This window comes from Lineus longissimus, chromosome 12 (assembly GCF_910592395.1).
Source record: "Lineus longissimus chromosome 12, tnLinLong1.2, whole genome shotgun sequence".
NCBI classification, from domain to species: domain Eukaryota; kingdom Metazoa; phylum Nemertea; class Pilidiophora; order Heteronemertea; family Lineidae; genus Lineus; species Lineus longissimus.
Window position 1 is genome coordinate 9757254 of NC_088319.1, and position 23621 is coordinate 9780874.

The following is a 23621-nucleotide window of genomic DNA, read 5'->3' on the forward strand; positions in this document are numbered from 1 at the left end:
AAAGATTCATAATTTGTATTCGTCCCTTGAAATTTTGTCTGGTCTTTTGTGAGAAACCCAACCGGGAGCAGCGTCAATCCCGCCTCATCAGCAGGGTGAGAATTGGATTTCGGAGCATTTGCTGGTGTCGTGTTGAGTATAATCTGCCTAGATAGTGTTGAATTGCAGGTTCGGTAGTTTTTGATTCAAATTGTGGGGTTTCACACCTTTTGTGTGTGCCAGTGTTTTATTTTTAGTAAAGATCAATGCACTAACATAAAAAAGCATTGCCTTCCATTAGTGTGTCGAATTAAATGCCGAATCATGGTCATAAACAGCTATGTCAGTAAAGTAAGCTTCAGTAAGCATAATTGAACTTCGCGACAGGGCATTGTGTCTTAAGTTAATGGTTGTACGGCTAAATGCTGCTTCAACCTCGTGGCACAGCCTAAACCAGCAAACATCATCACTACTATAAAGGGAATGTAGGTAAAAATCCCAACGGTAAAAATCCAAAGGAAAAAATTCTAACTGTAAAAATCATAACTGTAAAGATCCTAACTGTAAAAATCCGAACGCAAAAAATCCCAAAAATCTTTAGTTTAGGTAGGTAAAAATCTGAAAATTTATAAATTTTTCAGAGATATTTGGAATATTTTGAGATTTTTTAGAAATATTTTTGCTACTTTTTGTCCATTTTGGAATGTGTTTGTTCAACTTTTTTTTTTCTGAAATTTTCTTTGAAAAAAACATGAACGATTTGGAAGATTTCTGCAAAATCCAAGTTCTGGTGGCTGCAGAGGCCACGAAATTAAGCACCGGCAGGTATTGCCATCTACCGGATACATTTGAAATTATTAGGTTTGGTCCCAGTTGACAGCAGTTTCAACTGAATCGGGGGTGTTTTTCCGCCGTACCAGAGGTGTTTTCTACCAGGGCCCCCAAGGCGTTTCAGGTCATTCACAAAGAGTAATAACATCAAATAATTGCACCATTTTGAACATAAAACATTAAGTCCTTGATAAGATAGGGATTTTCCAGTCCCATAATTACAAATTTTTCAAATTCAAATTATTTATTTGCACAACTATCACAAGTACAGACAGTATGGCATATACATGCATGAATATTACAAAATAAAAGACATTGGTAAAATTATATTGTCATTGCTCCTGAAGAGCTGCTTGCCTTTCGTAAAAAGCCCTGGAGATAAAAATAGCAGTCTTGATGATGATGTCGTGATCAGTGCTGCTCAATGTGGAAATAAAATCCGAATTGGAGAACAAGTGACTATCTTTACAAAAAGCAATATTCTTAAAATACTCATCTCTTAGTTTTTGAATAGAAGGACATCTAGCAAAAAAACGAAATTCGTCTTTTACTACGTCACACCCAAATGGACACAGACGCTTTTCCAACTGAGTACCAAAATGTCTACCTTTTTCGATGAGTAGGCTGTGATTGCTAAGACGAAACTTAGCCATTTTGGAAAAGACCCCACGATTTTTTAATGCATCGAGGTAGGGCTCAAATTGATACTCTGTTTTAAAAGTTCTGTAAGTTTATTCTTTTGATTAGGATCCAACCTTCTGTCGTTTTTTAGGACAGAGAAAAAATGAGTGCGATACAAGGATTCAAGCGAATTGGAAACGCAAGTGCTACCAGAGGAAAGGTCAAAATCTTTCTGACATTTAGCATTTAATACATCAATAGTTGCCGAGACCGACTTGTTGATACTACAAGACTGTGTGAGCTTATTGTCAATTTCATAAGCTTCATGGAGAATAGCATTACTGGAGGATTTAACATGAGATAAGTAGTTAAAAGTATGCTTGAACATGAAATTAACAAATGGATAAAGACCTAATTCTGCTTTAACTCCAAAATTGGAAGTAAATCTGGACAGGACAGAGCAATTTGTTGTAACTCCGGTACTATAGGAACCTTCCCCTATCGCCTCCCCTATGGAATGCCAAAGCGGAATAAACTCAACACAAGAAAATATCTCAAGATATTCTAAATTCTCTACCAACAATCATGAACTTCAACCAAAACTTTAAAGAAACACCCTCGAAACAAAAAAAAAGACGCAAGAAAGAGGAAACACCTCAAGATAAAAAAAACCTCCCTCAAAGAAAAATAATTCGCCTCAACATTAAAAAATTCCCTCAAGATATAAAATTTCCCTCAAGATATAAAAAACTCCCTCAAGAAAAAGAATTCGCCTCAACATTAAAAAGGTCACTCAAGGCAAAAAATTCCCTCAAGATATAAAAACTCTCTCAAGATATAAAAACTCCCTCAAGAAAAAGAATTCGCCTCAACATTAAAAAAGTCCCTCAAGACAAAAAATTCCCTCAAGATATAAAAACTCCCCCAAGACTCACGTGACCAGGATCAAGAATCACGTGACCAGGATCCGTTACCCATGTCATGGTGTCCCGGCATGATGTCCGGGCATGATGTATAATGGTGCACGTGTAGCCTATACATGTAGGCCTAGCCTTTAGCATAGCCTATGCATGCTCACCTGCATGACCTGAATCGCTGGCGCTGCTGCTGCTGCTGTTGTCGTTGACCCCGCTGGTAGTGGTAGCTGGCGCCCTATCCCTGCCATGTACGGATGATCGAGCAGCTGCCGGACGATGCCACGTACGCCTTCGGGAGCATCGGTCGTATTACGACGGAGTTCTCTTAACAGATCCTCCATTTGAGAGTCCTGGAAGAGTCGATCAAGCTCAGCCTGCTGGATGTGCTGCCTCGCCATCCTCATGTGATTCTTGATCCTGGTCACCTGAGTCTTGGGGGAGTTTTTATATCTTGAGGGAATTTTTTGTCTTGAGGGACTTTTTTAATGTTGAGGCGAATTCTTTTTCTTGAGGGAGTTTTTATATCTTGAGAGAGTTTTTATATCTTGAGGGAATTTTTTGCCTTGAGGGACCTTTTTAATGTTGAGGCGAATTCTTTTTCTTGAGGGAGTTTTTTATATCTTGAGGGAAATTTTATATCTTGAGGGAATTTTTTAATGTTGAGGCGAATTCTTTTTCTTGAGGGAGTTTTTTATATCTTGAGGGAATTTTTTGCCTTGAAGGACTTTTTTAATGTTGAGGCGAATTATTTTTCTTTGAGGGAGGTTTTTTTATCTTGAGGTGTTTCCTCTTTCTTGCGTCTTTTTTTTGTTTTGAGGGTGTTTCTTTAAAGTTTTGGTTGAAGTTCATGATTGTTGGTAGAGAATTTAGAATATCTTGAGATATTTTCTTGTGTTGAGTTTATTCCGCTTTGGCATTCCATACTCCCCTATTACCTCCAATGTTTTTATTACCAAGTCAAACCAGATCAACATCAGTCAGCTGGATACCTCCAACTAATTGGACCTCCAGTATGGTACTATCAGCCAGTATTTAATGTTATATTGCTAATGATAGGAAAAATATAAGGTTACAAATCTGCAGGATTTGTTGTGATATGTGTCGGGTTCATCTTTTGAACAAGTCATACAACTTTGCTTCACCAACAATTTTGGACACAACAGATGGACAAGAAGATCATCCGTGTTTGGTTACGTCCTGGTGGTGATTCGGCGTATGCTGTCCCCAGGATCATTTCGGGCTCAAATTTGGCACTTTGGGTGGTCTGAATTTGATGAAACTGCTCAAGGTGAAAATGATGTTGTCATCATTGGTATTGATGGCAACGTTTTTCACTTTTAAAGTTTTGAAACTATGTCTTGGCTCCTTGTCGAGTCATTGAAAGTAAGGAAAAGTTTGCTCCGAACTTGACATCAACTTGAATTTTGTTGGCACTAAGGAAAGATGTGTCTCATTTTCACCATGGTAAATCTACAATTCACCATGGTAAATGGACAGCATTTCACCATGGTGAATTGGGACAGTGACATATTTCACCATGGTAAGCATGGTTAAATCTACATTCACCATGGTGAGCATGGTTAAAATCTACATTCACCATGGTGAGCGTGGTTAAAATCTATATTCACCATGGTGAGCGTGGTAAACTCTGAATTCTGGTTTGCGCATCATTTACGACTCCCACTCGACTCCGACTTTGAGAGAGGTCTTTCATCTTCCGAACAGCTAGTGAATAGAACGACTTAAGCGACGACGCTCCCGGAGCAACATCGTCCACAGTGTTTAGGGCATACTCTACCCAGGGCATGCTACTAATTTTCCTCCTCCGTATGTGCACACACCCCCCCCCCCCTGGTTTTAATACGTCAACAGACAGACAACCAAATACATGTACTGAAAGAAAAACAAGAAAAAAGAAGAAGAAGGGAGTGTATGACTGTCATCACGTGACAACACTTCGATTTGAAATAAAGGCCATGACTCATGCTTTTATGATTGCATGAAATGTACAAATCCTCAAACACTGAACTTAAAGCTCCGCATTAAATCAAGTTTGATCAAAATTGAAGAACCCAGTCCAGAGATATAGCAAATTAACGGCTTTGTTTACATGTTATGTAACAGCCTTGGTTAGGTTTCTAAGTAAAGTCAGGCGGCAGGTTTACTGACATAGATCAGGCTGACGTTGGATTTCTTACTATAAATAGTATAAATTTGTCTGTATTACCTTACCTTATTATAAGGTATATCGAAGCTTTAAATTAGAAATACATTATGATAGTTTAAGTATTGTATAAATTGATGTATTTGATGCAATTTTCTGTAAAAAGAATCGAATTTGAAAAATCAATTAAGTTCTATAAATTTGCCTAAATTGTCTAGAAAACCTAATTAGACCATATTTGTGGGGTCTATGTTTTTTTGGCATTGATTTTGTTTCCCCACTTCATGAATTAGCTCAAATAACACTTTCTAGATGTGAGAGTTGACTTCTAAAATGAATATAACCGGTTTTCCAAAAAAAAATTAAAATATTTAATTAAAATATTTTTTGGAATACAATAAACTCATTTATTATGGGCAGAGGTATGCTTTCATACTTGAACATTGAAAATGTCAATGAAAAACAGACTTCATTTATCAATTTTAAGAGCATTAATTTATATGTGTTCTCCCAAGTAGGGCAATAAGCCTGATCTACATCACAATTTTGGTGAACCCGCCGCCTGGCTCTAACAAGCCAGTTGCTAGCCTGATTAGGTGATCCAGTTGTCAAACACCTGAAAGGCTATATCTTCAAAATGGATGGAGCAAATTGCATGGGGTTTTCTGTATTATATAAATTGTTAGGTGCACTTTTGAAAACGTCTTACAGCAGGAAATGGCAAAATACCTTGAGTTATGGCCTTTAAGTGATGAACGTTTTCATATTGATAAACTACGTGTATATACATGTACAAGGATTTTAAAATTCCAGATCGACCTGTGCATGAGGAGGAAATTATGAAGTCGTATTCCAAGACTTCATTAATTCCGTCTTATGCATAGGTCCAATTTGGAGTTTCAAAAATGATTGTGCAGTACAGGTAATTTATCAACATGAAATTGTCAACAGTTCAGTTAAATTAAAGATTTCACTTAATGACTGTCAGACTCAGACTCGGTTGAAGTCGGAGTGGGAGTCATAATGGTGCGAAACCTCTCTATTGATGTCACAAGTGAATACAACTGCACATCAGACTGTCTGTGATGTTGTGATCAGACTGTGTCTGAAAGGTCCCATTTACATCAAATTTGCAGCCATCTGTAACTTGCAATGTAAACATGCAAATTTATTCTAATAGGGATGTTACAACCTTGCACATGAGACCTGTGCTGATTGTGACAGGTCAGGCCAAATGAGACAGCGTTGCAGACGTTTAGCTTTCCCTACAAAGTATAGACGTCACCACCAGCCATGCCAGCTGGACAAATTTCAGCGGGTGCATATAAAATTCGACAGACGAACCGAAGAGGGACTATGGTGTCATTAGGAGTTTATTTGTATTCATGCGCGGCCAACCCTTACCGTAGTTTCTAAAAAATAATTAATTTTTTTAGTCCTCAAAGTATGCCAGTGTAGATTTAGCAGCTGTTTTGGCAAAGACATGTTATTTTAAGTTTGTGAAACCTAGAGCACTACTCAATAGGCGGCTAGCAAGAAACTAAGCATTTTGCTGTTGTTGCCGACGTATGTGAGTGTACAATGAACTAGGGATGTGCGTCGGGCCCGTGCTGAAATGCCGTCCAGTGCCAGTTAGTGCGTTTTCCGCTGATTTGTGCAAAATTCAACATATCTCAAAAGTTTAATGGTGGACCCTCGATTTTTTTTAAGTAGCGTAAGCAACTGTCTTTCACGGGAGAATGGTCACTGTAAAAATTATCTAGGAAGAAATGTATAGGGGTTTTCCGTGATTGTCCGGCCCAATACTTGACTTGCCAAACTCAGCTCGACGCCGAACTGCAGCGCCACTCGCGGACAAAGATAGAACAACTCGACATTTTTTTCACCGGTTTTCTCGCTGCGCATGCGTACCAGCGTCATCTTTTGTTGATTTCCGCTGGTACGCATGCGCAGCGAGAAAACCGGTGAAAAAAATGTCGAGTTGTTCTATCTTTGTCCGCGAGTGGCGCTGCAGTTCGGCGTCGAGCTGAGTTTGGCAAGTCAAGTATTGGCAATATTGCCATTTGGGTTGACAGAGCTAGGAGCAAATGCGACGCTTATGATTTATTTAAAGAAATAAAATGCCCGATTTAACATCCTGCAGAATCTGGGGAATCGGGAGTTTCCAGTGATATACGACCAAAATGGGTTGTCCTCATGCACTCACTTTGGAAACGCATTTTAAACGGGGCACGTCATCATCCCGTACATTCGGGAAAAACTCCCCAAGGAGACCTGTGCGACAATTTCAGCGGGTGCATGTAAATTGGACATTTGGCCCGGCGCCCGGGAGATTGGACAAAACGTCGATTCCCCTCTTCATTTCAACTCATTTGAGTTCAAAAGATTTCTTTGATAAAAATGAATGAATTAGTACAAATTCTACACTAGTTTAGACTATTTTGGTGAAATATTGTTCATTTCTATTCTAATAAATCGTCTGCATTGCGTCCCAAGAGTTCTCGTGTGGCTTTCACTACCTTCCGCCATCAGCAAAATTTTGTTTGTCATCGTCGAAATTTCCTAAATAAAACTCTTTTTCTACAATGCCTGATCATTTAGGAAGTGATCAACGTAAAGTGAAGGATGATGATAAAGTGGACAAGCCAATTCAGGGTAAATATTTCTTTGAAATTGTCTATTCATGGTGTTAAACGATGCCGGCACTGCCTGCCCTTAGGCTTCGCTTCGCCTGTAGATTTTGTACACAAAATCGGAAATGCACTATGGAAATGCGCTATGATGATGCCGGCTATCACATCAGGGGGGGGGGGGGCACATATTCACTATGTAATCATAGCAGGATGCGACTAAGGGCCCGACCCACTTTTAGCCAATATGGTAGCCTCCATGCAGGCTGGTGCCCGAGAGACAAGACCACTGTCTAATGAATTATTGAATATTCATAGGTTGGAGTGAGGGTCGAGGCCTATCAATTAGACGAGTGCATGTTTTTAACTCTCGAGTACATATTTGGAGAGGTATTGAAAAAATATTTGTTGTGGCAATTCTACAGATATAAAGAAATTATTTGATGAAAATATTAATTTCGAATTTTGCTAATTTGGTAATAGGGGGCGTGTTTTGATATTTTTCTGCCAGTTGGCTGAAAAGAGTGAAAATATCAATGTCCGTCTAATTTGTCGATTATCAAAAAATTTCCGTGGTCAACTACCAGTTTATTTTTCACCATTTACTTGCCCGACTGTCCGGAATATCATAACAAAATTTCAGATTCACAACCCCACGCAGTATTTGATGCGTCGCGGTCAAACATTGACAATTTAACTGCTAAAAGGCTTAAAAAATCAATGGTGGTCTTGTCTCCCGATCTCAACTCAAGACTAGTGAGTAGTGTTACTCATTTTTTTACTGTATTGATTATCATTATGCATGTTTTGTATTAGCTCTCTGACAACAAGTTTAAAATTCAAAAATGTGTATTTTTGTCATTTGTTCATCGTATAACAGCAACTCAAGTACTTCATTTTACATCAGTACATTAAGGATATTCATGCGAACACGAAAATGTATAGAAACATGGTATTGATTGGATAAAGCTGATTTAATTGAGAATAATCGTATTGCCGACCCTAATTAGCACATTATATATTGCCTCAACTACCCCCTTGCTAATTCACAATTTGACTAGTAAGAGGACGTGCAATTAACTTATCTTTTGGAAACTCATAAAGTGATACCTCTGCTATCCATTTCAATCATAAATTTGTCAAAAATAGGTTGAAAAACTATTTTTCAACATTTGCACATACAACACTTTGTCGTCATTTTCCTTGATCGTGGACTCGCCATGTTCGGGGTATGTCCGATATTCAGTCGGCTCGGCTGGGTGTCGTGAACAGTCCAGGCTGACTACCGTCTTGCAGTCAATGACACCAGAAAATGGCTCAAGTGGCATTGACTGGTGTCTTTGACTGTGAAACTGAAAGTTTTAAAGTTGAATAATATCCTTCTCTCATTTCAGCACTTGATGAAGGCGACATTGCCCTTTTGAAAACCTATGTGAGTAATCTTCTTTGGCTGTTCTTCAATTTCTGGATCTTTGACTTGTTTGCTTCAAGGAGAGGTTTTGGTTGACGTTGGTCAGAGATTCTAAAAGGCCTTAGTCACAGTATATCATTGTTTCTAATACAAAATACATTACGCCTCGTTTTGATCGGAGCGGTCTTGGTATCGTAACCAATGACCGCCTGGGTAGGTATACAATTCTGAATTTTAGCAGACGAATTATTTTCACCAAGAAGCAACGACTCAGCCCCACAAAACAATGTCAAGAACACGAGATTTGAAGTATTCCCCGATATTGGGAGTTGTGAAGTAGGGAGGATACCCGAGGACTCTTTCGAGGTCGTCAGTCAGGATTCAGAAGAGGTCAAAGACGAGGAAATGGTAGAAATCGAGCTAGCAGACTGGGAATTCCCTTGCTGCGTGACGTCATCTTCACAAGCAACAATATGGCGGAGTTCCGGACACCAGGCTGGATCATTCTTTGACGAAAACGGAACATATATACCTTTCAAATCGTATTTAATTTGTTTAATTTTGAAACCTTTTAGAATAGAAATTAATACCTCGCTGTCGGTCATTGGTTGTATAATCAAGACCGCTCGGGTAGACCTCAAATTACGTCCAAAACCCTCAGCGAAGCGCCTCGGGTTTTGGACTGCATTTTCGGTCTACCCGAGCGGTCTTAATTATACAACCAATGACCGCCAGCTCGGTATTAATTCCTTAAACAAATGATATGTTTTTGAGGAATTTGTCAGGGATTCTGCAATTGAGTCGTCCATCAATGCATCAATCATAGATCAAATCGGAAGTTGCAAGCAGCTTTGCATTTTTTTTAGGAATCTCACAAATATATCCCGTCATATCCAACATTCTGTGTCTTTTGGTCTGGTGGTCTCAACATTATACCATGACACTATTGACCGTTTAAAATGTTTTGGTGTTAGGCCATTGTCATAGTCTGGTGGCAATTCAAAAATTTAATTTTGATCAGTGGACCCACCAGACCAAAATGGGCTGTGGAGGACACTGTGTGACGTGCATTGGCTTACGCCGTCTGGTAAAAACTTCGAATTTGTAATTGAATATGAAAATTTTAATTGCGTAACTAATACATTTCACCATTGCCTTTCTGTAGACAATATACAAGAACCGGTACTAATTTATAAACACAACGTTTCAACAAATTTGTATTCATAATATAAACTGCACCAGTACGGCATTGTGTATTAGTGGATTTCTATTTAACTGGACAAGGGCACAAGTAATTACGAACGGTGTACATAACCCTTTAAAAGTCATCTAGATTCACTGCCTATGCTGGGTGCTGCGGCGAGTCTCCGTGGTCCTCGTTGTGAAGAAACTCAATTTATCTTCAGGGTGCTGGTCAGTATAGTCGCTCCATCAAACAAGTGGAAGAGGACATTCAAAATATCCTAAAAAGGGTCAATGAACTTGCAGGTGAGAAACATTTAATGTGTGTCAGTGTCACTTCAGTTAAGACAAGAGTAGGCCGAGGGGCCATCCATTTAGTACGTACGCACGAAAAGCCGGGCTCCCTCCTGTACACATGCTGTACGTTTTGGTAATACCCTCCCTCCCTCCCTCCCTCCCCTTGAGTATGTGTGCACTGTGACTGGTATAGGACTTATACTTTTAAAAGTATGACCCAGGGTTGGCTCTGGCTCATGATAGCACTTAGCCAATGTGGCTACACTGTCTAAAATTCACTTTGCCTCACTGGTATCTGGTTAGCCCCATTATCACCTGCCTCTGTGTGGCTAAACTGTTTAGCCACATTCGCCACGGTTAGCCAAATCCTAGCCACATCGTGCCCTTGCTCTGCCATCTTTGGATTCCCAAAACGAGGCCTACAGGCGGCATCGAAGAACAAGCTCAACCAATCGGAATGCCAGAACCTACATGACGTATCATTGCGACAGAGGCATCACTGAACACGCGGTACTATCCTACTACGCCCGATGTTTAAACCAATCAGCATCATCTCATTATCAATTATTTGCATGGCAATTTTCGATCACGCTTCGGAGCGAGATCGGGAACTTCTGTAATGAAGATGACTTCGTTCATTTTGCGCCATTCGTGGCGACTTCGACTCACCACTTCGCAAAAAATAGTCCTGCGCTTAGGGCAGTTTTTCATTGCTACACGCTAATTCAATTCGCCATAGGCGACGTGTCAAGCGGCCAGGGCGAATCCTGATTACCAATACACGTATATTAGTGCATAATGTCGGACGTGCCTGAGTGTCGGCCGGCGTTATTGAAAAGCTTGTTATGTGATAGATAGTGGGCGTGTGCCAAGAACGATCGTCGGTCGAATACAGTGATCAGTGATTTCAGGCGGGAAAAATCTTACTTTTGGTGCGTACATACACTTTAGCTTTGACCCCCCCCCCCTGAAGGCATGCTGTATGCATCACACACACACACACCCCCTCGGTGTTTTCATACTAAATGGATGGGCCCTGAGTTGCCAGTATGTGATGTACTATACATGTCCCACCAATAGTTCATACGTGTAGGAAAGAAAATACAATATTCGATTCAATGCAATTCTGCATATTTGCAGTAATTTTTTTCAGTCAGTAAGTCACACTGGACAAAAATTTAACTTGCATGCAAAACGAGTCTTTGTCCTCAAAAATTTGGTGATTTGCTAGCTACATCTACATGTAGGTTAAAATTTGAGCAATATGGATGATAAACATTTTTTTGTGAGAAGGCAGCCATAGACAATTAATACAGGAACCTTTGTCAAATGTATCATCAAAATTATTTGATTTCAGGAATCAAGGAATCTGACACCGGGCTGGCACCGCCTGCTCTATGGGATTTAGCAGCTGACAAACAGACATTGCAAAGTAAGTTTGTGCTGAATGTAGTTGGTTTTTAACTCTTTCCCTGCCAAACTCGTTCTAGAATGTTTGCAACTCCCCATCCGATTCCTGCCAAACTCTTTCCAGAACGAAATGGTTAGTTCTCCGTCATAACACCACTCATCAGATGTCATCACGGTACTGTACCAGGAAATGGTTTGATGTGTAAGGCTTCCGTTCAGACGATCGTCTGCTCATTCTATGCATGCAATTCATGACGTCATCAAGTTAAAATGGCAGGGGAAAACTGTGATACCGCACATTACTGCAAAACCTGCAAAGTACCCCTCTGCAATGGTGATTGTTTCAACACAGTGGATATTTGAGTGTCACGGTTTCACATTTTTTTCGCTAGAAATCTAAAATATACAAGTCCGAAAATCTTGAACTGCGCATGTCCAACGGAAATGTTGTTGTAAGAGTCTACACGTCAGCAGTGACAGAGCATGGCATTGATTTTCTATGTTTTGTTTCCTAGGTGAACAGCCCCTCCAGGTTGCAAGATGTACAAAAATCATCAATGCAGACACGGACGACCCCAAATACATCATCAATGTGAAACAATTTGCCAAGTTTGTGGTGGATCTTGGTGATCAGGTGGCACCGACTGATATTGAGGAAGGAATGAGAGTCGGGTATGTTACGTATTATAAAAACCTCATCGTTATCGATGATGTGAAATGATAATTTGCACATTTTGCTCTACATTGTAAGAGTTGCCAGTAAAAAGTATTCAGCCTTGTTGGCATAAATTTGGAAGTCGCAGGGTTTTGATAAAACTATTACCGTTTTTACCACGGTATTGTCGAGGGTTTATTTTTGTCCTCATTGCTGTCTGTCCGTCCATCAAGACATCCTGAATGCTCAAACTTAAGACTGACTTAAGATTTTCTTTTGATATGCGGTGAATTTATAACATATCAATAGGTGCTGTTTGCTATTGAAAATCAGCTTGATGTGATTCACTGTTCAGAGAATTTGCAATAGCTCCTAGATACTCAACGGAAGTTGATGTTGAATTTATACAGTAAGAAAGCTGCACGAGTGGCTAATCATTGAGTGCGATCTGGATGACCAGGATCAGACTCGAGTGCAATTTTTTATTACCACAAATAATGCCATAATAGCAAGAAAATGAAGGTAAAAGGGCAAGTTTTGTCATTTTTGACCCGAATCCCTCATGACGTGAAAACATTGAAGAAGACGTAATGTTTGAGTTGACGACATCACAACCTCATGATATCGTCGTGACTTTGCGATGTGGCTGAATTCCAACGCAATAATGTAGAAAAAGGACGACAATGAAAATGACATAAAAGTCGACGGTCTTTCAACAGACTGAGTCTGGATGGCACGAGAAATGATCTCAAGCGTTCTCGTGCAATAAAATATTTTTATTGAACATTTGTATTGCACGCTCAGGTCATGCGATAAATGTTTCATGCATCGTTCGCACATTTCTTTGCCAAGTTATGAAGAGCAGTGGGGTTTGCGTTGTCTTATAAAAGCCGGTCCCTGGAGCAATGTCCGAAATTTTGGTTGCATTTTTGGGAGGTTTTCGTGTTCTTGTATGTCGGATCACCTCACTTAGGGTATATGATGATAGTATTTCCTCACTGCTTTATTCACACTTAGTGGACACACCTACAGCACATCATATTCAACATGCAGTCTATATTTTGTCAACTTATCCCACTCTCCAAGTTTTCATCCACCTTAACTTAGTCTTTGGCTGAGGGGTATCACGCGTGACTGAGATTGGTTATTTTGTTGTTTTTCAGTGTTGATCGGAACAAGTACCAAATCCACATTCCACTGCCACCAAAAATTGACCCAACTGTCACAATGATGCAGGTAAGTTATTACTCAATTCAAATTTGTCCTGATTAATCTGTAAAACTCTAACAGAATTGGGTATTATGGTCATAGTAATATACCAGAGAGTTCAGTTTAGTTACCTATCACTGGGTGATGTGTGTAATCCACCCCTGGGCAACAACTACAATACAGATCTCACACCATGTGAAACATTCTTACTATCTGAGCCATCAGAGTTACTCGGTCCGTTACATGGTGTAACGAAGTTCGGGTCAGCGGAGTGGATCCAAGGCTTGACGGTCAAGATGCATGTGAAAGTGTACAAGTAACTTCTTCAAAACAGTTAAGAGAAGAAGTGAATTTTAAAACATTCTTGTTCATGATTCCACTGTCCTTATCAAATTCATTTTAAAGTGATACTATGATGTGATTTACAACTTTGCGGAAATACGTCCGTTTTTAATTGTTGATCACGAATGTAAAGCTCAAATTTTCCATTTTTGATTAGACTTAATATAAAATCACTGTTTTAAACGCGTCAGACTGGCCAACTGCCGAAGACGTTTTGAAAAACCATTTTTTCCAAATGTGCTGGAAGACCCCCCCACGGCAGACGCATTTGGAGTTGGTTCTCGAAGTTGTGTGTCGGCGGAGCAACAGGAGGAGAAGATGAACCACCGGCTGGTGACCTCTTGACTCGAACTTCATAGTGACGGCCCGGTTCTTTGATAGGGTCAGGCCAGCGGAAAACCCCAACACCTTCAGTTTTGCTGGTGTTGCTGCAAAACATCGCAGCACAACGCCACCCGACAACCCTTTTCTTCTTCTTCTCCATAATCTTCAGTTCTTATCGTGTATATATTGTGTAAGGACAGGATGGAATGTCGATGGTCAATGGCAGTTGTAAATAAACGAATGAGATTTATTTTTTTCGCGGGAATGTAAACCACTGCGACCGCGAAAATGTTCATGTTGTGACGTCATCAACGAAAACGTCGTCGGCGTAGCGCGATTTCAACGGCATCGAAGCGAGCCGTCCGGGTGCGATTAAAACCATCAATTTCTAGAAAATGTGCATTTCGATTCGAAAACGATTTATTCGATTTATGAGAAAGTGATGTAGTCATTTGTCAAAAACAGTTAAAACATTATATGGGGAAATTTGAAACGAGTTACCCTTAAAGAGTAAGTAGAAAGCCTTTAAATCGTCGAAATACAGTTCACCCATGAGACATTAACTCGATATATCAAAACTGACCAAATTTCCGTGCCGAAATATTGCCATATGACTAAAATCGGGGATTTAAATGGTGGCAAATCTTGGCGCTAAAAACAGGCGTTGGCCATCTTTTGGAAAATGACGTCACACCATGTAAAATCCAAGAAGGACGTCCTCGGGTCGCCGACTGGGTACTTGCGAAATTAACGCACCTCAGTGCAATAGAGGCCGATATGACGTAACATACAATTTTAAGACGTCATACAATGTAGTCGGCGGCCTCAATGGACTAATGCGGGTTTTTTGGGCGGGAATGGCCAGCCAAACATAAATGTCATATGCGACCTGATATCCGCTCAGAATTTTCTGGGTCGTTTTAAATGCTCGCTGTGACTACAGAAATGAAGGGCAGTGTGGCTCTAATCTACTTACTCTTTAAGCTAGCAGTTTCTAAATTATGTATGATAATATTGGCTGCTTCATATCGCGATTTTTATTGACTCGAGTATGAATCAACGTGCATTTTATAAATGATATGATCAGTCTTCACAGAGTTTCAAGGATCTGCCCTGCGCTGCATCTGATTTTGAGTTTGACCTTGGAGGACAAACCGGCTACTTGACCTTACATATTGTGAGCTTGACGCCAATACTGGAACCCCACCATGCACCACTCGACATTTTCAGTGTTTTTATTTTAGGTTGAAGAGAAGCCTGATGTTACATACAGTGATGTCGGTGGATGTAAAGAACAGATTGATAAACTTCGGGAGGTCGTTGAGACACCATTATTGCATGTGAGTATAGATGTGGTTGTGATCTGACTCTCGTGGGGTCACTATCAAGGATCAGAGTTAACTTTCGGAAAAGCCTATTTCAGGCCTAAAATCAGGTCGCGCACAACTACCAATGTATGGACACATTGATTTTTCGGTTGCACTGGCAAAATTGAGGTTACATGTGCAACCAAAAATAGAAAATATAATTTGATCCTTTACTACTTGTGAAAGCGTGTACTCAAGCTAGTGAATCAGCCGGGGAAAGCCCCAATTTAGTCCTCCATCTCCTTATGGTCGACAAAACCATCAAGTACTTACACATATAGTTTTCTTGGCTGTCCAGTCAACCAGTTTAACCTAGACAACTGGATCATCTGATCTCCTGGTTTGATTTTCAAATGGACAAGTATGTTGGCTTCAAGGGTTGCTGCTAGTGAGGCTGATGATGGCTGGGGAGAGATAAAAGGGGTAAAACACAGACTTAAACTCCCCAAGGCAAAAAAAATCCCATTACGAAATTGAAACTTGGGAAAGGGAATCCCCAATCCCCAACAATGCAATGCGCAGCGTGTCAGTACTTATCACTGTACGAAATAAAATTCATGCTCTAGATTTCTGCCCTTGTTTACTCTTAACTGTAGGCTACCGAGGCTCATACACAGTCACAATGTACACTGTAATAAAAAGGAACTGTCAAAAAGCCTCTTAAGATTTCCAATAGAAATACTTCATTCTCTCTCAAACTGAGTTATTCGCATCAACATTAGACATTGCTAGATTTTAGAACCAATGTCAGACCAGTCCGTGTATAATTCATTAGCTCATTTAGCCATGTAGGCCTCGTCCACGCAAGTGCAAAACAAAACGGCAAGGCTATGCATCAATTATAGAGGGAGCTAAAAGCTAGCTGCTCCAAAAAGGAAAAAGCACCAATTTGAACATCAAGTCGGGTGTTGGTGGTATCATTACTGCAGTCATGTCAAAATCGCCCCTGCTCTTGCCATGTGTTTGACGCGAGTAAGTAGGTCCTTTTGTAGAAGGAGAGATCTATTTTAGTTTAAATATCGGGCAGGTCGCGCACGAAGGGCATCCCGCAGAAGTAGGCGGGTCACCCTAGGGCAACCTGTACCCCAGAATAAATTCCTCACAGACTTGGCTGTGGAGCCCGTCTCTCCCCGGACTCGTTATTTTCCTTACTCATTAGTTTAAGGCATACAGCATGATTGATAATTTTTATTCCTATAACAACTTGAAATCTAAACATTCTTGGTTTACATCATGAAAAAGGTCAATACTTTTTGCAATCACAGAACATTCAAATTGGCTTCAATCAAATTGAAATTTGACAGTAAGATGACACACGCCAACAACAAAATTCTTATAGTGATTTATGTTCTTTATTCCAGTTCTTTGAATTTTTAATAAGTGTTTGCTAATTATATATAGGTTGTGGTTGTGTGTCACTGTTCTTTAGTCAAAAATCAAGATTTTTTGTCTTGTGTATGTTTGTACAGACAAACTATACCTCATTATCAATCTTTCTATCTATATTTTGGAAGGATCAGCATGAAGGAAAATTTCTTTAATCTTATAAGTTACGAAGTTATAGATAGTTTTGTTTTCTGCCAATAGGGGTCCGTATCGCATCATGTAGACACTGCCAAGATTCGTAGAACTCGGTACAAGCTTATGACTGATTTCTTCTTTCCAGCCTGAACGCTTTGTCACTCTTGGTATCGAGCCTCCAAAAGGTGTGTTGCTGTTTGGGCCGCCCGGTACGGGCAAAACGTTATGTGCCCGAGCTGTCGCCAACAGAACTGATGCGTGTTTCATCAGAGTTATTGGATCTGAACTTGTACAGAAATATGTTGGCGAGGTAAGAATCGTTTACATTTATTCAGATGATTATGATAATAATATAATGATAATAAAAAGTGCTTATATAGCGCACTACGTTTCAGCGAAACCTCAGTGCGCTTTACAATATAAAACATTATTGATTTTAAAACATTTTTAAAACAACATTTAAAAGGAGTTTATAAGGTGGGTTTTAACCGCGACCTTGAAGCTGTCCACCGAGCCAGCACACCTGATGTGTGGGGGCAGATCGTTCCTCGTTCCACAGAAGTGGAGCGGCGACTGAGTACGCCCTAGCACCGTAGAACTGTGTTTTGTAACGAGGAGGAACAATCAGCCCCATTGACAAGGAACGTAAAGTTCGTGCTGGCTGGTGGCAACCAAAAGGTCGCAAAGGTATTTTGGTGCAAGTTCATTAAAACATTTGTAAAATTGTATGCTAAGAGCAGAAATTTAAAAACACATCTTTGAAACAGATCGCAGGCTGCACGCATAACTAGTCTACCACGGAGCAGTCTGGGGCCATTTTTGAATGGGGTTTGGATCTGAGCAAGCTCTGGAAACTTTCTAGATTTCAAGGAAAGGATATTCCTTACTTGTCATGTTTACATACTGCCCGTTGAGTGGACCAAAAGCTGTACATTGGTTCTTCGTACTACTGTATATGCATGGGTTCATTAAAGATCCCACGCAGCAGGTCATTACTATGCATAACCTGATGTTGGCCAGAAACGGCTGTGTTATGCCTGCTCCTTATTTCACAAGGTTCTGCCAGGGCCATTACAGCATTTAGTTACTGGTATTATTGCCAAATTTCACAAAAAATGTGTTGACGGAAGTGATGACTTCCTTTGCAAGCCAGAAGCACCGATTCCATTGGATTGGTCATGTACGTTGTTCAAACATTGCAAAATAGGCATATTTATGCCGGTAAAAAATGTTCTACAGTACCAATGAACTGATCCATGGTTATAATGTTACAGAGGGTCATTCGCTGTGTTGGACTTTTAACACAGTCATGACATCATGGCTCAGCTGTGGACTGAAGCTTCTGCTAATCTGGCATACATTGCAAATCCGATTATGAAGCCTTTGAACAATAGTCGTAGTTCCACCTATCATAAAACCCCGTGTTTTTTCAAGACCTGTGTCTTCGCCGTGTGTCAAAAAACCCGGGGCGCACTTACACCTATCAGTGGTGTTAGATAATGGTTAATAGCCCCGGCGACAGGTGCGCTGTAGGTAGGGAGCTCTCCTGTGTTTCTTTCCCGTTGGAGGGGAATTTCGCGTGCGCAATACCGAGGCAACTACACCGCGCCATCTGTCGCCGGGTCTTAGAACTTGCAATCGCCGGGGCTATTCAGATTCCACCTATAAAAAAACCTGTGTTGAACACGGGTCTGAATTAGCCCCCGATTAGCCCCATCGAGCTCGATGGGGCTAATAGACACTGGGATTTGACACACGGGTCTATTTAGACACGGCAATTCATAGGTGTAAGCGCAAAAGACACGGGGATTTGATAGGTGGAAGTACGACTCATGTAATCATACAAAAGTACCGCTATATTTGACTTGCTGAGGAAGAAGTCTTATCACCTCAACACTTCACAGGAGTTCCATATGGAGTAGAGCAAATACTGGGGAAGAGGAAGGGCTGGGCATTCAAACACTGACTTTATTCGGATTAAGATTACAAATGCTTCAGAATGTGTTCAAAATAGTTTTTATTTTACGCCAGGGTGCCAGAATGGTAAGAGAACTATTTGAGATGGCCAGAACAAAAAAGGCCTGTATTATCTTCTTCGATGAGATTGACGCCATTGGGGGCGCCCGATTTGACGACGGTGCGGGAGGGGACAACGAGGTCCAGCGTACCATGTTGGAACTAATCAACCAGCTAGATGGCTTCGATCCGAGGGGAAATATCAAAGTGTTGATGGCAACAAACCGACCTGATACTCTCGATCCTGCACTGATGAGGCCTGGAAGATTGGACAGAAAAGTAGAGTTTGGACTGCCAGATCTTGAGGTAAGGATTGTGATTTTGCCTTCGTGGGGGGGGGCATGTTTTCATTTTTAAAAGGGTAAATTAATGTCCCCTATTTCAGTTATGGGTCAATTCATGTTTAATTCAGTAATTTAGTAAAGAATGTTGAGTACCAACTAGAACATGATTCGCCTTGCTTAAGACAATACAATACTGGGCAATTTTATTGTGCGTAAGAGGAAACTATTGCTGTAGAAGAGAGTTGCCTTCTCTATCAGACAAGTGGACCTCAGAGGTGTCAGGTTCTGATGTTTTCACTGTGGCACTCCGACAGCCCCCTCAGGGTATTTGAGTAACTGATGGTTATTATATAGGGTGGAACCAGTTCACTGTTTAGTATTTTTTTCCTCATTGACCAGTGTTGGGTTTCTTTGAATTTTTTGTGATTTTTTCAAAAAATAAAATTGTTATGACCAAAAGTATACCTCTACTACCACTAGCCCCCTTACCACTTACCCCTTACCCCTGAAGAAACTATCAAAAAAGTGCACCAATGTACCCTTGTGATCTAGTATAAAATCCAAGACCCGTTAGTTCCTTTCCAAATTCACTGTGCTCTCGAATTGAACGAAGAGGGCTGGCTCTATGGTGTGCAACTTTAGTTCAAGCTAAAATCAGCACTCACTTGAGTCCCACACTGGAAGGTAATGGAAATGTATAGGCATGGGTCTTTACTTCACCTGGACACCAGCTGTTTCAAAGCCAATGAAACCTTACTAACGGGGTTTGAATGGGGAAATAATTTACCCCCACTGATGCGGGCGTGACCGTTTGTGGTAAAAATATTTGCCCGCTTATCTACGGGCGTGATAGTGATCTATCTCATTGCTGCTGCTGCTGCTGCTGCTCGGTCTTTAGCACCATTTAAAAACCTCTTTCTGTCTCTTTCAGGGCCGCTCCCACATTTTCAAGATCCATGCTCGATCCATGAGTGTTGAGAAGGACATCCGATACGAACTGTTGGCCAGGTTATGTCCAAATAGCACAGGTATGCGAGTAGAAAATTTGACAAAATAAATGATGCCAGATTTGTACCCAGGTTTTGAATTAAGGGAAAAACCCATTGTAAATGTGTTACTTGTTGAAGGAACCCTGGAACAGCAGAATGAATCTAAGTCACAGGCCAGTTAGGGAGCATCCATTAAGTATGTACGCACTGAGGGGGAAGGGTGTCTATGAAAAACCGTACACTATGCGTACAGGGGGGAGAGGGGTATATAGTCTTTTGTACATACGCAATCCAAGAACCATTTTCTGAACAAATTAGAAAATGCTTAAATGATGGATTACATCTCGTTCTGAGGGTGGGTCTCACATTCGTGAACATGTCGACAGTCGCTGACGAAAATTTGGAAAATTACATTTTATTCTGCATTTTTCGAACGTTATTGATAAACGAATCTACATACTATAACGTATTGGTGACTGTGGCAGAATAGATTCTTTCTTTTGAAGGCTTCATTCTAGATCAACGAAAAGTGTCATCAAAAGTACTTGAGATACACCTTTACTTCTTGTGATCATGCATATGATTTGAGATAAGCCCCCATCTCCCAGTGATAATGATTATTTGCAGCATTGGTCAAGAAATAAATGATCTGAATCTAATTTTTCTTTCAGGTGCTGAAATCAGGAGTGTTTGTACTGAAGCTGGAATGTTTGCAATCCGAGCACGACGAAAAATGGCAACAGAAAAAGATTTCCTCGAGGCAGTCAACAAAGTTATTAAGGCGTATGCTAAATTCAGTGCAACTCCAAGGTACATGACCTATAATTAGATATGGACTGAAAAGTGGATGACATGGACAATGGAACAATAGTGAAAACATTTCATGAAATGAAATCTGTTCAAAATCCATTGTGGCTGGTGAAACTGAAAGGAGTCCCTTTACCCCTTTTAAAAACTGTTTCCAAAAGACTTCCGGCAAATCGCCACTGTGAAAACGAAATTTGCATTGCTTTTGAAGATTGTGAGGGAAAACTTGTGTAAATATATAAAATTGTGTAATTCTGAGTTGTTTGTTTGTTGTGTTGCTGTGAGAACTCCTCAAGTAATTCCATCCACTAATGCACCTACATGTAATGATAGAACAAGTATTGGGTGGCATCAAGCGCACTGTCTGCTGCTAAAGCTACATCAGTAATAGGGGATTGGCGGAGGGTCAGGGCTACCTACCCTTACACATTTGGGGTAAATTTTACACACTGACCGGCCTGTTTGCACAAGTTTGTAAGGGCCGTTTTACACTTTGACTCAATAAAATTTCTTTAAAATCGTGCCAAAATCATCAGAAAACCCAGGAATTACACTTTTCATTGCTGATTTACACTTTTTCACCAAGGGTTTTACACATTCCTGGACTCAATGGTAGGCAGTTCTGGAGGGTTCCCACCAGAGAAACATCGGTTTTTGGAAATTCGATTATTTACCCCTCGCGGCACCCTTTTTTCCACATTTTCAACCCTTTTTGGACACCTATCCATCATCCCGCAACCGTTTTTCCTCAAAAAACAACCCTCCATACCCTTACTCCAAAAAATACCCTAAATCCTCGCACCCTCCAACACCTAAAATTGGCAAAATAATCGCGATATCACCCTCGATAGTGAAGTAATCTCTCCAATTATGGTAACATTAGACCAGATATTTCACTAAAAACCTGGTGCCCAACCCACCTATAAATCCTAATCTTTTTTACCTCCTACAATCCCAATCCTCTACTCAATACAGCCATCCTACACTAACACATTGAATTGAAATCCATAACCACTACATCAACTAACAATTCCATATGATGCCATCACCGGCACCAGCCCGGCTTCCTGGAAAAAATGGTATGGTTCCGCTGTTTGCGGAATAGGGAGCATTCATTGATGACTGAACTGGGCACAAAATGGTGTCTGGCATGGAACGAAATCCCCACCATCACAGGAATGACACATGTTTGGTATAAATCATGTCAAAGTCTGGTCGCAAGGGCCCAACGCGCCGCGTAGCGGCAAAAAAACGAAGCTGGCGAAACATTTATAACGGGTCACCGTCACTTATTATTAGCTCAGCTGACAAAGTCAGCGGAGCTAGTAGAATAGCTGTTCAAATGGTGTCCGTCCTGCAATCCATCCATCCATCCATCCATCCATCCATCTAGGGACCCATCTGTGGACAAAATTGGACATTTCTGATTGGGAAGGCCTAGCCACTTCGTTGACGGTGCTAAATTAGGAGTTGCCCAAGGTGAACTCAAAACACGAAAAATCAGCGCGATCCGACCTGTATTAAGAGAATGAGGTCATTTCGCGTTTAGATTTCTTTCCCTTTTTACCTCGGTCCACAGAGCAAATATTGTTTTCAAATGTGGCTGAATATTTTTTAATATTTTTTCATTTTTTACTTTTAATGGAATTAATATAGTTTTCACCGCCAGTTGGCGCTGCAGGCACATTGACTGAATTTTGGCGATTTCAAATTTGGCGGTGGCTCAACTTTTTGCAAGCAGTGCCGCTGATTGGCCGATCGATAGAAGAGATGCCACCATTTAAAAATGGCGGTAGTCGCTGCTTCAATGAAGATGAGTGAACTTTCTCATGTTCAATCGGTTGATACTCTTTTAATCAACATGACCATGTACCTGAAATTTGTTTAGGTACTGAAAAGAGTCTATATAATTCAGATTTATCGATAGTTTTTTATAATATTGCGGAAATTTTGTGCACAAATTAGCGAAAGTTGGTGCTCGTCTCATGTCATTTTAGAGCGAGAAATTTGTTTCCGTCGATCTCTACCACTGAAAAATCGCTTGCATAGCTTCGAATTTTTGTGAAAATAAGTATCTGAACTTGGTTTCAAATAGTCTAGAGAGTTACCTTTGTGGTGATACATATGGTATGTGATAAATATTTGTAGAATTTGTGAAATTCGATTTTCAAACGTGCCGATGAAGCAAGCGATCTCGCGTGAATTTTGCAAGTCCTGATATGTCGACCGGGTGTCAAAAATCACTCGCCTAAATTCAATTCAAAGATCAAAAATAATATCTGAACTTAGTTTCAAATAGCCTACGCAATTATCATTTCGGTGATATATAATGCATGCATGTAATAATTGATTAATCTGCCTAAAACGCGCAATTAAAACGGCGAAAGATCGTGATAAACACTCTGGTGGCGGTCGCACTAAATAACGACCGGTAGGGCCCGGCGTCTGGCGGAGAAAAAAAGGTAGCGCCCGGAGGTTGAAACGGGATTTTTATGCACTTTTAACTGTATATATATGTTGTTTGGATGTATTTCTAACAGTTCTGTAACTTTGATGACCAGGCTTGCGCCCAAAGTTGGTAAAATTGATGCTTGTTTATGGACTGCGCTAGCGACCGGAGAATTCGCCGTCGGCCATTTTGGCTACGGTCCCTGAGTTGTTGTGG

The 23621-nt window shown here is 40.5% G+C and overlaps 1 protein-coding gene and 1 non-coding gene across 2 annotated transcripts; one reads left to right on the forward strand and one right to left on the reverse strand.

The window, feature by feature from the left end:
- The first annotated feature begins 7007 nt into the window (after positions 1-7007).
- LOC135496728 (26S proteasome regulatory subunit 7) lies at positions 7008-21208 on the forward strand. Its single transcript, XM_064786202.1, has 11 exons — positions 7008-7167; positions 8537-8574; positions 9960-10041; positions 11390-11464; positions 11958-12114; positions 13261-13333; positions 15217-15312; positions 17006-17170; positions 18892-19182; positions 20092-20188; positions 20821-21208. The coding sequence occupies exons 1-11, from the start codon at positions 7098-7100 to the stop codon at positions 20976-20978; spliced, it is 1302 nt and encodes a 433-aa protein (XP_064642272.1). The 5' UTR covers positions 7008-7097; the 3' UTR covers positions 20979-21208.
- On the reverse strand, positions 16360-16508 carry LOC135497438 (U12 minor spliceosomal RNA). The gene has a single exon (XR_010448845.1). It is a non-coding gene; the product is annotated as a U12 minor spliceosomal RNA (small nuclear RNA).
- Positions 21209-23621: the final 2413 nt, after the last annotated feature.

Excerpts from the sequence above, each read along its gene's own strand:
- LOC135496728 (XM_064786202.1), top strand. The coding sequence starts at position 7,098 with ATGCCTGATCATTTAGGAAGTGATCAACGTAAAGTGAAGGATGATGAT. Across the intron at positions 10,042-11,389 it reads AAGGGTCAATGAACTTGCAG|GAATCAAGGAATCTGACACC; the intron begins GTGAGAAACATT and ends ATTTGATTTCAG. Across the intron at positions 13,334-15,216 it reads CAACTGTCACAATGATGCAG|GTTGAAGAGAAGCCTGATGT; the intron begins GTAAGTTATTAC and ends TTTTTATTTTAG.